Source organism: Sus scrofa, chromosome 4, assembly GCF_000003025.6.
Source record: "Sus scrofa isolate TJ Tabasco breed Duroc chromosome 4, Sscrofa11.1, whole genome shotgun sequence".
In the NCBI taxonomy this organism is placed as follows: domain Eukaryota; kingdom Metazoa; phylum Chordata; class Mammalia; order Artiodactyla; family Suidae; genus Sus; species Sus scrofa.
The window spans coordinates 107,359,108-107,373,471 of record NC_010446.5 but is presented as its reverse complement, the minus strand read 5'-3'; the positions used below and the strand labels follow the sequence as shown (position 1 = coordinate 107,373,471).

General features: G+C 39.2%; 1 protein-coding gene across 5 annotated transcripts in view; it reads left to right on the top strand.

Moving 5' to 3' along the window:
* LRIG2 (leucine rich repeats and immunoglobulin like domains 2) overlaps positions 1-14,364 on the top strand; it is a 162,647-nt gene that overhangs the window by 137,837 nt on the left and 10,446 nt on the right. For all 5 annotated transcript variants that reach the window (XM_021090738.1, XM_021090735.1, XM_021090737.1 and 2 more), the window contains 5 exons: positions 6,408-6,571; positions 9,093-9,413; positions 10,615-10,896; positions 12,057-12,506; positions 13,110-13,259. In XM_021090738.1, coding sequence (XP_020946397.1) covers positions 6,408-6,571; positions 9,093-9,413; positions 10,615-10,896; positions 12,057-12,506; positions 13,110-13,259 — 1,367 coding nt within the window. The remainder of the gene's footprint in view (positions 1-6,407; positions 6,572-9,092; positions 9,414-10,614; positions 10,897-12,056; positions 12,507-13,109; positions 13,260-14,364) is intronic.

Below are 14,364 nucleotides of genomic sequence, written 5' to 3'. Positions count from 1 at the left end.
TATTAGAGACATGTGGTCTCTTGGGGGTTGGTTACAATTAAGGTATTATGTAATTTTTTGGAGATGATCTAGCATTTTAAGTTTAATTGTCAGAGAGGGTGTCTCTCATCTGTTTGTTCAAACTACCAAAATGTTCCAAAACTGTTGAATAGTTATAATAGAAAATTATACATTTTAACCTTTTTTCATTCATGATTTTTTTAAAAAAAATTGTTCTTATTTCCCAGGAGAAATTTCTCAGGGAGAGGGGTGGTTAGTTGAGCATTGCTGTTAATTTTAAACTCTGGCGATTTGAATATTTAGGTAGTGGTTAAAATCAAGGGGCTGTATCAACTTATCCTGCTTCGCCTGAAGGCTCCTCAAAGGAAGGTCTCTGGACCAGAACTGATTCATGACGAGATAAGGGTAGAAACTCAGAATAAGCATTTAGAAACTTTTAGGACAATTTGACGTTACTGTAATGCTTTTGTTGAATTTTATAGAAGTATTGATATACAGCAGATGGAGAATTAAAAAACCCATCTCCACATATAATTTGAGATGCATTGGAAGTATGTGAGTTCAGAATGCCCAGGTTTAGAGTATTGCTCCGTTCTTTACAGCTGTGTATTTAGCCTAAGACTCCGTTTCCCTTCTCAAAATAGGAATAGTACTGCCCTTGGGGATATGTGAGGCTAAAATGAGGTAATTTGTTAATTTGAGAAATATTTATTGTCATCTGCTCTGTAAGGTACTGTTCTAGATACTAAAAATGCATCAGTGAACAAGACAAGGTCTGTCATATAGTGTATTACAATAAATTCTATAAGGAAGTTAAATCGTAAACTAGTAGGTCTATAGTATCTCATTGGGTAAGATATGTTCTGAAGAAGAAGCTGGGTCAGAGGTGTACTGAGTGACAGGGACTGCTGTCTTGAAGTAGTGAGGGATGGCTTTTCTGAAGAAAACAGCCTTTGAGCCAGGATCTTAGTGAGATGAAATGGTGAACCATTGAATACTGGGGGAAAGGCATTCCAGGCACAGGGAGAGAGCAAGTGAAAAGGCCCTGAGGTAGGAGTTTGCTTTTTGTCCTTAAAGAACAACAAAGACACTGGTGTGGCAGGAAGGCAAGAGCAAGGGGAGGAGTGGTAGCAAATGAGGTCAGAGAGTTAAGCAGGGCTGATCACGTAGGGCTGAACAGGCCTTGGAGAATTAGGATTTTCCCCCCAAATGCATTAGAAAGCTTTTGAGGGTTTTGCGAAGATGCTCCACACAGATCATGGCATATAATAAAAGGTGAATTACTAAAATAATAAAAAAAGTTAAGATGTTATGGAGATCATCTTTAGTTATTTTCTGTTGGATTTTTAAAGTGGCTTTTTTTTTTTTTTAAACATCAGTGAATTTTATTATATTTATGGTTGTACAGCCATCATCACAACCTAATTTTCCATCCCAAACCCCAGCCCATCTTTTCCCCCACCCCCCAGACCGTCTCCTTTGGTAACCATAAGTTTTCCAAAGTCTGTGAGTCAGTTTCTATTGTGCAAGTAAGTTCATTGTATCCACTTTTTAGATTCCACGTATAAGTGATAGCTACTGTTTGTGTCTTGGCTATCTTCACTCAGCATGACAGAGTTTTAGGTCCATCCACGTTGCTGCAAATGCCATTATTTCATTCCTTATTATGGCTGAGCAATATTCCATTGTGTTTATGTGCCACATCTTCTTTTCCACTCCTCTGTTGCTTCCATGTCTTGGCTATTGTATATAGGGCTGCAGTAAATATTGGGATACAGGTAGCTTTTCGAGTCATGGTTTTCTTTGGATAGATGCCCAGGAGTGGGATTGCTGGATCAAAAAGGTAATTCTGTTTTTAGTCTTTTGAGGAATCTCCATACTGTTTTCCAAGGTGGTTGCACCAATTTACATTCCCACCAGCAGTGTAATAGGGTTCCCTTTTCTCCACACCCTCTCCAGAATTTATCATTTGTAGACTTTTTGATCATGGCCATTCTGGCTGGTGTAAGGTGGTACCTCGTAGTAGTTTGATTTGCATTTCTCTAATAATTAGTGATGTTGAACATTTTTTCATGTGTTTTTTGGCCATGTGTATGTCTTCTTTGGAGAATTGTCTGTTTTGATCTTGTGCCCTTTTTTTTTTTTTTGATGGGGTTGTTTGTTTTTTGGTATTGAGCTTTAGGAGATGTTTGTAAATTTTGGAGATTAATCCCTTGTCAATTGCTTCATTTGCAAATATTTTCTCCCATTCTATGGGTTTTCTTTTCATTTTGTTTAGGGTTTCCCTGGCTGTGCAGAAACTTTTAATTAGGTCCCATATGTTTATTTTTGTTTTTATTGTTATTACTCTAGAAGGTGGATCTGAGAAGATAATTGCTGTGGTTGATATCAGGGAGTGTTCGGCCTATGTTTTCCTCTAAGAGTTTTATAGTGTCTGGTCTTATATTTAGGTCTTTAATGCACTTTGAGTTTATTTTTGTGTATGGTGTTAGGGAGTGTTCTAATTTCATTCTATTACTTGTAGCTGTCCAATTTTTCCCAAGACCAATTATTGAAGGGACTGTCTTTTTTCCATTGTATACTCTTGCCTCCTTTGTCACAGATTAGTTGACTGTAGGTGTGTGGGTTTAATTCTGGGCTTTCTATCCTCTTCCACTGATCTATATTTCTGTTTCTGTGCCAGTACCATACTGTTTTGATGATGGTAGCTTTTAGTATGGTCTGAAGTCAGGGAGTGTGATTCCTCCAGCTCCATTTTTCTTTCTCAGGATGGCTTTGGCTATTCTGGGTCTTCTGTGCTTCCAAACAAACTGTAAAATATTTTGTTCTAGTTCTGTGAAAAATGCCATTGGTAATCTGATAGGGATTGCACTGAGTCTGTAGATTGCCTTGGGTAGTATAGTCATGTTGACAATATTCATTCTTCTAATCCAAGAGTGTGCTATATCTTTCCATTTGTTTGTGTCGTCTTTGATTTCTTTTATCAGAGTCATATAGTTTTCAGAGTACAGGTCTTTTGTCTCTTTAGGTAGGTTTTTTTTTGTTTTGTTTTGGTCTTGAGATATTTTAAGTTATTTCTCTGGAGGCTTAGTTTAACTTGAAAAGGCACAACTAACTGCATACCAGTATTACCTTTTTTTTTTGGTTGTGGTAATCTGAAGGCCAGCAAGAAAGTTTTAACTCTTGTTAAGAGAACTCATTTTGGAGTTTCCGTCTTGGCACAGCAGAAACGAATCCAACTAGGAACCATGAGACTTCGGGTTCAATCCCTGGCCTCACTCAGTGGGTTAAGGATCTGGTGTTGCCATGAGCTGTGGTGCAGGTCGCAGACGTGGCTCAGATCTAGTGTTGCTGTGGCTCTGGCATAGGCTGGCAGCTATAGCTCTGATTAGACCCCTAGCCTGGGAACCTCTGTGTGCTGAGGGTGCGGCCCTAAAAAGACAAAAAACAACAACAACAGAGAACTCATTTTAAAATACAATTTCAGGGAGTTCCTCTCATGGCGCAGTGGTTAACGAATCCGACTAGGAACCATGAGGTTGCGGGTTCGGTCCCTGCCCTTGCTCAGTGGGTTAACGATCCGGCGTTGCCGTGAGCTGTGGTGTAGGTTGCAGACGCGGCTCGGATCCCGTGTTGCTGTGGCTCTGGCGTAGGCCAGTGGCTACAGCTCCGATTCGACCCCTAGCCTGGGAACCTCCATATGCCGCAGGAGCGGCCCAAGAAATGGCAACAACAACAACAAAAGACCAAAAAAAAAAAAAAAAAAAAATACAATTTCAATAGTGGGTGAAAGCAGTATTGTAGTTTCATTCTTCAGAGAGTCATTTGGTAATTTGGGAGTTGGTTTGAACAAGCTATTTATGTAAGAACTCTAATATAACTTTTTTTTTGGGGGGGGTGTACCCATGGCACATGGAGGGTCCCAGGCTAGGGGTCCAATTGGAGCCACAGCCACCGGCCTACACCACAGCCACAGCAATGCCAGATCCGAACCGTGTCCATACCTCACGGCAACGCCGGATCCTTAACCCCACTGAGCAAGGCCAGGGATCGAACTCGCAACCTCATGGTTCCCAGTTGGATTCGTTTCTGCTGCACCGCAATGGGAACTCCATCGAATGCAACTTTTTTACTGAGAAGTTTTAGTTGCTTTTGGTTATTTTAAATCTAAGTTATATTTATAGTGCTTTTCACATCAACATTTATTAAAATATCTCCTAATATCTTGGTATCCTTCACAGTGCTTTGCATAAATATTGCGGGGAGGTGGGAGAGTCAAATAAAAATTAAAAAAAATTTTGCATTAAAATTGTATGATCATGGTAGACAATTAGAAGATAAACCAAGGGAGAGCTAAAGACCTTCAAACCCCCAGTGCTCCCAAGACAGCTGCTGTTGATATTTTGGTATATATCTATCCATACACTTGTGGAGAGAATACAGGCTAAATACTCCATTAGGTGTGGCAGGGTTCATTAGCATATGAAGGGTGGAAAGAGGCAAAAGAAATAAGAGTGAAAGGAACTCATGTGAATTCTGTGGGATCTGTGGCCAGGCACGATGCTAAAAACTATTTAAACATTTTTTTTTTGAGGTAGCATTCTTAATCCCATTTTCCAGAAATAGAAACTAAGATCTTAGAGACATTCAGTATCTTGCCTCAGGTAAGTCGTGGAATTTGAATATAAGTTCAGGTCTCATGAGCCAACTTACATTATACCTGAGAAGGTATCAATCCAGTAGCGTTCACATCATTCCTCTGTTCTCAGCCTTCCAGTGTCTTCCCTATACACAAAGGAAGACAACAATTCAAGTTCTTCGCTTAGTGTATAAAGCACCTGCATGGCCTGGCCTCCCTGCCTAACTCTCCAGCCTCATTCCCGTCACTGTCCCCTCCCTTTCTGTGCTCTAGCCCCAGTGGCCTCCTTGCTTTTCCTGGAGCGTCTGCCTCAAGGTCTTTGTGCACCGTTTTCTCTTTTGGCGACACTCTTACCTCAGCTTTTCATGTGATTTGTTCTCTCACTTCTTTCAGGTCTTTGCCCAGAGAATCTCCCTGACCACTGTATCTAAACTGGTAGCTTCTGTCTCTGGGTCTTGACCTAGCTTTGTTTTTCTTGATGGGACTTAACTTTCTGACACTATACTTTGTTCTTGTTTGTTTATTGCTTGGTTCTAAATACAGAAGCTTTGTGAGGGCTGTAGTCCCACAGCTACAGCAGCGCCTATGGTAAACTCAGATAATTCTCTATGAATGAATTAATATTAACATAAGAATTCTTAAATGCCAAAGGTAACTTTTGGCCTGCTTAATGAAAATTACCCTTGATAGAGTATGGCTTTTGAGGTGCCCTTAAAGAGTGTTTGAAATCAGTCTTTGGAATCAGATCTGAGATATTTTATACCAGACTTTAAAACTGCTTGAGGATCTTGAAGGCGCACTCGAAGTAAGTTATAATGTCAAAATCTTGCTTTCCCTGCTTCCCAATTTAATGGTTATTAAAAGAAAACACCCACTTCTCAGATATATTTTATAGGCCTATTAAAACTATTTTTCAGTGGTTCTTAGTTTAAGTTGAAGTACACATTGCCACAGGGCTGAAATGTTTTTAGTCTTGATGAAATAGTTTGAAAATAATTACATCCTCTCTACAACAAAGATGTCTCTACAATCCAACATATGTAGTAAGCTCTTCCCCAAACTATTCTGGGAAAAATTTTAAACTCAGAAAATTTAGAGGAACAGCAAACACCCATATACCATTTACCTCGATTCATCAGTTGTTAATTTTTTGCTGAATTTGTTATCTATTTCTCTCCTTCCTTCCCTCCCTTTCTCTCTGTCTTTGTCTCTCTCCCTCTTCCACACACTCATAGGCATAGACACGAACACTGTTACTTTGCTTAACCAGTTGAAAGTAAGTTACAGACCTCATGACTTCACCCCAGAATATCTCAGCATGTATTTTCTAAAGGGTATTTTCCTATATAACCACAGCACTATTATCACACCCAAGGAAGTTAAAATTGATAAAATGATATTATCTAATATGCAGTCCACACTCAGATTTCACCAGTGTCCCAAAAATGTCCTTTGTAGGTAAATATTTTTCTAATGAAGGATCAGACTCTGTATTCGGTTATCATGGCTCTCTAGTCTCCTTTAATCCAAAACAGATCCCTTACCTGTCCCCTCTGCCTTTTATTAGTGTCTTTCTTGACACTATCATACTTGAAACAAGGCTGATAGTCTGAATTTGTTTTCTCATGGTTAGATCCATGTTAAACAGGTTTTGTTTTTTGTTTTTTGTTTTGACAAGAAAAATGCATGGGTGTGTAGTAAGCTTTTAATGTTGGAGAAACTTGGAATGAAAAGTAAAGGGCCCTTCTTTTCCTCTTTGTTTCTGCAGGATTCTGAACACAAGCAGTTTGCTCTGTGACTGCCATTTGAAGTGGTTGCTTCAATGGCTGGTTGATAATAACTTTCAACATTCTGTGAATGTAAGCTGTGCACACCCTGAATGGCTAGCAGGGCAGAGCATCCTGAATGTGGATCTGAAAGATTTTGTCTGTGGTTTGTATTTTTGTTTTAAAAATTTGTATGTTAGATACTATCTTAAGAGAATTTAAAAATTTTTAAATAGAATGCCTTCCCACTAGCGTATCTGCTTCCATTTCTTTACATTCTTCTCCAGTATTTTTATATTGTAATCATAGCTTAAGTTTTTTTTTTCTTTGACTTAATATGTCATAGGCAGCTTTTTCCTCTGTGTGTTCTTAAGTGATCATTTTAAATAATATCAGTATAATAGCATCATTATGAATGTAGGCCCTTTCCCTTTTAGGGGGATTGTTAACTTTAGAATAAATGTCTAGGAGTAAGATTCTTGAATCAAAAAGTATGAGGTTTTTTTTCATGAATTCATTCAGAAGTATGATTTTAGAGAGCGGATTAAAGGTCTGGTGGTGTCAGTGCTATGGCATGAGTTCAGTCCCTCGCCCCAGAACTTTCACATGCTGTGGGCATGGCCAAAAAAAGTATGATTTTATATTGAGTAGATTTTGAAGAGTGCTGCCAGATGTTTTCAAAGAGTTATTACTAGTTTATGTTGTCACCAGCAATGTATGACTGTACCGATTTTATTTGGTTTCTTCTTTTCTTTCTTTTCCTTCGTTCCTTCCTTTTTTCTTTTTTCTTTTTTCTTTTATTTTCTCTTCTTTCCTTTCCTTTTTTCTTTCTTTGCTTTTTAGGGCCACACTTGCAGCATATGGAAATTCCCAGGCTAGGGATCAAATCACAGCCATTAGCTCCCGGTCTACACCACAACACAAGGCAATGCTGGATCCTTAACCCACTGAGCAGGGCCAGAGATCCAACCTGCATTCTCATGGATACTTATCGGGCTCATTTCCACAGAGCCGCAATGGAAACTCCTTGGTTTCTATTTACGATGCATTTTTTTAAGGACAGAAGTGGCAAGGTTTGGGAGTTTTGGAGCGGGGAAAGGGGATATATATATATATATAGTTGTCATAGACAAGTTGTCTTGATTCTGTCTAGCACTTAATTATAATTTCATGTATATAATCTATTAATTTTCTCAATTTGGAAAAATTTTTATCCTTAAATTTTCCTTTGAAGTAGAGTAAATAGTTCTTAGCTTTACACAGTCTCACTTTTAGATCAGTGTATCTGTGTTGCATATCACTAGTAACTGATTATTTAGATAGCTGTATATTATCAGATCTATTTCCACCATCTACTTAAAGACGCTTAGGACATTTGGAAGTTCAGGTGCACAAAATACTTGCATTTTTACAAATTTTAAAGAAGAAAACAACCTAATAATGACTAAATTCTGCTTCATTGCCACAATTGCCTTTCTGACTTTACCACTGAGCCACAATGGGAGCTCCTTTTATCTTCTTTTTTTAGTTACCACTTTTATGGCACAGTGGAATGTTACCCAGTAAAGATATTGGCTGAGAATTCATATACCTACTGCTTTGAATGGATCCAATAATAGATTATTATTTCTGATTATTATCTGTAGTTTATTAGCTAATCCTAAGCCAGTCTTCATTTAGATTTTTTACATGCTTGGAATTTTTCACTATTTTAGGTGAAACTTATGCACAAAGTACTTTCAAATATTGTGTTTTACTAATAGGAATACCTATTTTTATGTATGTTATATATATACACACACACGCATACATATATAATGGGTAAGAGGATTTGAACTTGTTTTAAAAAATTCTAATTTAGGTTTCTTCATTTCCTAGTAACTGGTAGTGCTTAAGAAGTACATTCTAAGCATAAGTGACAGTAAGAGATGGTGGAAAGAGTGCTAAGCCCTGAAGTCTGAAAACCTTGGTTCTGGTCCAGGCTCAGCTGCTGACATGTACATATCTTAGAGCTCTACAGCCCTTTCAACCTTAACATGCCATTTTGTAAACAGAGCATTCGGTTGTACATTATTTGTTTTAAAATTGAATCTGGAGTTCCCATTGTGGCTCAGTGGTTAACAAATCCGACTAGGAACCATAAGGTTGCGGGTTCGATCCCTGGCCTTGCTCAGTGGGTTAAGGATCCAGCGTTGCCATGAGCTGTGGGGTAGGTTGCAGACATGGCTCGGATCCCGAGTTGCTGTGGCTCTGGTGTAGGCTGGTGGCTACAGCTCCGATTAGACCCCTAGCCTGGGAACCTCCATATGCTGTGGGAGTGGCTGAAGAAATGGCAAAAAAAGACCAAAAAAAAAAAAAATTGAATCTATAGGAGTTTATACTGTGGCTCAGTGGGTTAAGAACCCCACTAGTATCCATGAGGATGCGGGTTTGATCTCTGGCCTCAGGGGGTTAAGGATCTGGCGTTGCTGTGAGCTGTGGTATAGGTTGCAGATGCGGCCTGGATCCTGAGTTGCTGTGGCTGTGGTGAAGGCCTGCAGCTGCAGTTCTGATTTGACCCCTAGTCTGGGAATGTCTTTATGCCTCAGGTGCAGCCCTGAAAAAGAAAAAAAAAATTGGATTTGTAGATCCAAAAATAAATAATTGACTTGGCTCCTGTCCTGTTTTTTTTTTTTTTTTTCCTCTAGATGATTTTCTCAAGCCACAAATAAGAACTCATCCTGAAACCACAGTTGCTCTAAGGGGCATGAACGTGACTCTGACATGCACTGCAGTGAGCAGCAGTGATTCAGCCATGTCTGCTGTGTGGCGCAAAGATAGTGAAATCTTGTATGATGCTGATATTGAGAACTTTGTACGTTATCAACAGCAAGCTGGAGAAGCTCTGGAATATACTAGTGTCTTACATCTTTTCAATGTGAATTTCACAGATGAAGGAAAATATCAGTGCATCGTTACTAATCACTTTGGTTCTAACTATTCTCAGAAAGCCAAACTGACTGTGAATGGTAAGAAACTATGCTCCCTGATAGTTTTGTGTTTAATTTTTGAAACTTTTTTTCATGTTTCATTTTTGAACCATTTGACCAAGAAAATTAGGCTAGGCCTGATGACATTTCAGAGGGATGTCCTGGGGTCCTTACTGTTTTTGTCTTTAAGGTTGTGATAATATATAGACTGGATTGCTAGTTTACTCATTTATTGTCCTTAATTAGTCTTTGACTGAGGGGTAAAGGTGAATTTGTGGCCCCAGGAGATAGGCTACTTTCGCTTTTATTTATGCTTTTGAAAGAACTCTTTTGAAATTCTCCATTTTTTTTTTTTTTCAGAACCACAATTCTGTTCTGAAAACTATGAAATTTATTCCTGACACTGTTCACAGGGCCTTCCAATAACTGGGGGTATTTAGAACATTTCTGGATCCAGTGATTATTACCGTTGTCTGAATGTCGTCACATGAAATCACTTTTTAAAATAGTGCTCTTTTTTCACTGTGGTTGTAAGAAAAACAAAATGGCTTGATTTATCTATGGCCTATTAGATTGAATAACTACAACATTTTAGGCTTTGTATAATTAAAGGGTGTACATGTGTCTTGCTTCTGGGTTGTTTTATGAGATGTTTGAAGGCATAAATTTTTTTAATCATGGTTACCTTGAGAACTTTGTAGTTGTTTATTTGGGAAGCACCATTTAGTCTCTTAAGCAAGGGAGTCATAGTAAATATTATGTTCTAAGAATTCCCTAGTGATCTAGTGAGTTAAGGATCCAGTGCTGTTATTGCTGTGGCTTGGGGCACTGTGGTGCAGGTTTGATCCCTGGCCCGAGAACTTCTGCATGCCATGAATGTGGCCACCCTTCCAAAAAAAAAAAAAAAAAAAAAAAAACCAAGTAAAATAGGGAGTTCAAAAAGGTCTGTGGCCTCTGCTTTCTCTGTTCTTACCAAGGAGATCAAGGAGGTGTGTCCTGCATTCTAGAAGAGTTAGTTATTAAATACTCTGAGGTTATAGGAGAAAAGATGGTCTCTGAATGTGTTTACTAGTCAGTCCAGAGAGCATGTCTTCTCAAAGAAATAGACATTACAACAGTTGGTGTTTTGCTAACAAAGTCTCCCTTGTACATATGTGTGCGCGTGTATATATATACACATATATATGTATATGTATTTGTCCCCTCACCCGCTTTGTCTTGGTGATGTTTCTTGGAACAGAGATGCCATCTTTTCTGAAAACGCCAATGGATCTAACTATTCGCACTGGAGCCATGGCCAGATTAGAATGTGCTGCCGAGGGCCACCCTGCGCCTCAGATCTCCTGGCAGAAAGATGGTGGTACTGACTTTCCTGCAGCTCGGGAAAGACGCATGCATGTCATGCCTGAGGATGATGTCTTCTTCATTGCAAACGTGAAAATAGAAGACATGGGCATCTATAGCTGCATGGCACAGAATATAGCAGGGGGTCTCTCAGCAAATGCCTCGCTAACAGTGTTAGGTATGTTAACTGCTCCGTGGGTCCCTGCCTTTGCAGGAGCCTTTTTATTGTGGATCTACTCTTGCTCTTAATGGCAAGAAAAGTCTTAAGTTTGAGATTTCATTTGTTACCTTGTTTTGCCAATTTATGCAGGGTTGTGTCAGCCTAGGGTATTAGTGGATTCATTAACTGAAATCTGAGGATATTCGGAGGGCAGCATTAGAGATCTTTATTCCGTGAATGGAAAATTCACAACCTTTTGTATTTTGTTGTATTTCCCTGTGTAAGTTTTCTACTTCATGTATATTTGTTTTTTCTACTATTCACTTAATGAGTTTGCAGTTTTATACTGCCTCACGTCCTATTTCACAGTGAACTTGAGACAATTTAACTTTGCCTTCCCAGTTCATATTTTTTAAAAAATTTATAAGATGAAAAAAAATGACCTGTCTTTTGGTGGAATTTCCTGTTTTCCTTCCACTATGCTCCTGTTAATCCTATGCTCTGGTAAAATGTCTTTTCCCTGTGAGATTTCCCCTGACAAGCCAATTTTTTTCTTATGAGAATCCTTTTCTTTATTGGGACTCAAATCCAATTCTAGTTCTCTTTTCCTTTAGATGTTAGGGTTTTCAAAAATTTGTTGCTTTGTGTAATTGTGTAATCAGAAAAATAAGCTTATTGTTTGAAAATTTGATATATAGACAATTAGAAAAAAGAATGGAAAGTCCTTCAAATGCTATTAAAGATTTTGGCATATTCTGGACTTTTTAAAGCACTCATCTGTATATGGTTATGTCTGCCTACTTTTTTCCACTTAATATTGTATCACAGGGTAACCATGTCATTAAATCTTCATAAAATATCATGTGGCTTTCCTATAATTTACTTATATTTCTGTTAGATTTTTTTGATTTTTTTCCCCTGTAAAAATTACAACTAATTTTGTAATGAACATCTATGTATATAAATCTTTGAATTCTTTGCTGAGGATAGCTTGCTTGAGGTAGAATTCCTGAGATAATATTTAGATTTTTTTTGAGGCTTTTGCTTTTCTGAAATATTAACTTGTAATCCGTGAATATATGAAAGTGCTTATTTCATGATAACCTCATTAGTCTACTTCAGTAGAGTTTTAGGAATCAGATTGCCTAATGTGATTTTTTAATACCTCTTTCTGCTAGAGACACCTTCATTTATTAGACCTCTGGAGGACAAGACAGTGACCCGAGGTGAGACTGCGGTCTTACAGTGCATAGCTGGAGGGAGTCCTGCCCCTCGCCTCAACTGGACCAAAGATGACGGACCACTGCTGGTGACAGAACGGCACTTCTTTGCTGCAGCCAACCAGCTCCTCATCATTGTCGATGCTGGGCTAGAAGACGCTGGGAAATATACCTGCATTATGTCCAACACCCTTGGGACAGAACGTGGTCACATTTACCTAAATGTCATTTCATCCTCCAATTGTGACTCTTCCCAGGGTAGCATTGGGCATGAAGATGATGGCTGGACCACAGTTGGCATTGTCATCATTGTTGTGGTCTGCTGTGTTGTGGGCACCTCTTTGATCTGGGTCATTGTTATTTACCACATGAGGAGGAAAAATGAAGACTATAGTATCACAAACACAGGTGAGTGGTACCCAGTTGGCACCTGTAGCTTATACTTGAGTCAAGAATGTAGTATAGGATTGATGGTAAAATATGAAAAACTGAGGAGCTTTGGTACTTTGTTAAGAAGGAAGGATTTTTCTGTTAAAATGTCTTCTTTGATGTAATAGAACCTTTCCAATGAATAATTTTAAGAATTTGTAAAGAATTTTGCTCTGATAAACAATTGCAGGTGTACTTGCTTTAATGCCTAAGGCCCATTTCCGTTTTAGTTTCCTGTGGGAAAGAGTGGAGTCCTTATGACGGAGGTCAGTCTTTGACATTGCTCACCCTGAAAACCTGTGAGAGAAGAGGTTCAGCCAGACAGATTGTGCAAGTGTGTCTGTGGATAAGATTTCAGACTTTAGGTCTTGTTTCTTTTGCTATGACTTTTGAAGTGAAGCTTTGATGAGAATTCTAGTGAGAAAGAGTTTTCAGAGAAAATTCTAAGAGCGGTTGAGTTTCTAGGTACATAACATCTTTCTGGCCATTTGTACCAAAAGAGAGTACGTTTGCAAGAGTGTTCTGAGTATTGTCTTAAATTTGCCTAACTTTATTTGGGAGTTACAGATGTTTCTTTTACAGAGGAGCTCAATCTGCCTGCAGACATTCCCAGCTACTTGTCTTCCCAGGGAACACTGTCTGAGCCACAGGAAGGCTACAGCAACTCGGAGGCAGGCAGTCACCAGCAGCTTATGCCTCCTGCCAATGGATATTTACACAAAGGCGCTGATGGTAATGACTCTTCCTTGTCTATGCCTACAGTGTCCGTCAGCCCTCTTCTCCATTGAGTTAGATATTTATTTATTTAATTTTTTATTTTTTGTCTTTTTGCCTTTTTTAGGGCTGCTTCCTGCAGCATATGGAGGTTCCCCGGCTAGGGGTCCAATCGGAGCTGTAGCCGCCGACCTATGCCAGAGCCACAGCAAAGTGGGATCCGAGCCGCGTCTGCAACCTACACCACAGCTCACGGCAACGCCAGATCCTTAACCCACTGAGCAAGGCCAGGGATTTAACCCGCAACCCCATGGTTCCTAGTCGGATTCGTTAACCACTGCGCCACGACCGGAACTCCTAGATAGTTATTTTTTCCAACACACCTGTGGCTTACGGAGTTCCCAGGCCAGGGATCAGATCCCAGCCTCAGTTGCAACCTAAGCCACAGCTGTGGCAACACCAGATCCTTGACCCACTGTGCCAGGCCAGGGGTCAGACCTGCAACTCCTGATCCCATTGTGCCACAGTGGGAACTCCTGAAGCAATATTTTAAAGTAAGATACTCAATGAAAACATTTGGCTCCAAGCAAAATAGGATGAAAACTGACTAAGTCTTAACAGAGGAGAAAATCATCTGACAGAAGGAGAAACACATCCTTAAAAAGGGATTAAAGAACACAGCAGAGGCTCTCAGACTAGAGTATTATTATGGGAAGGAGATGCTCTAGAAACTCTTTTCCAGGTGTGTGGTATCCTTTTCAGGCATGAGCAGCCTTCAGACCATATCCAGGGGAGGTTGTTTCTCCTGATGACAGGTTTAAAAGGCACTGAAGATTCTCTGCATATATTGGAGAACATTAGAGAGATGTAACATAATTACGTGAACCTGACTTTACCACACTGCTTTTCCCTACTCCCCCCTCCCCAAAGGGAGTGACAGACCATAGGGAGGTGAACTAGAGAGGGAGTTGGGTTTGATTGTCAGTTCCTCTGTCTAGTATGTGATCATGAACAAGTTACTAAAATCTGAGCTTTAATTTCCTTATTTTAAAAATAAATAATATTTTATAAGGCATTTTTCTCAATATGCTCCCATATTCGACACATCTGTGTAGTGCTTCAA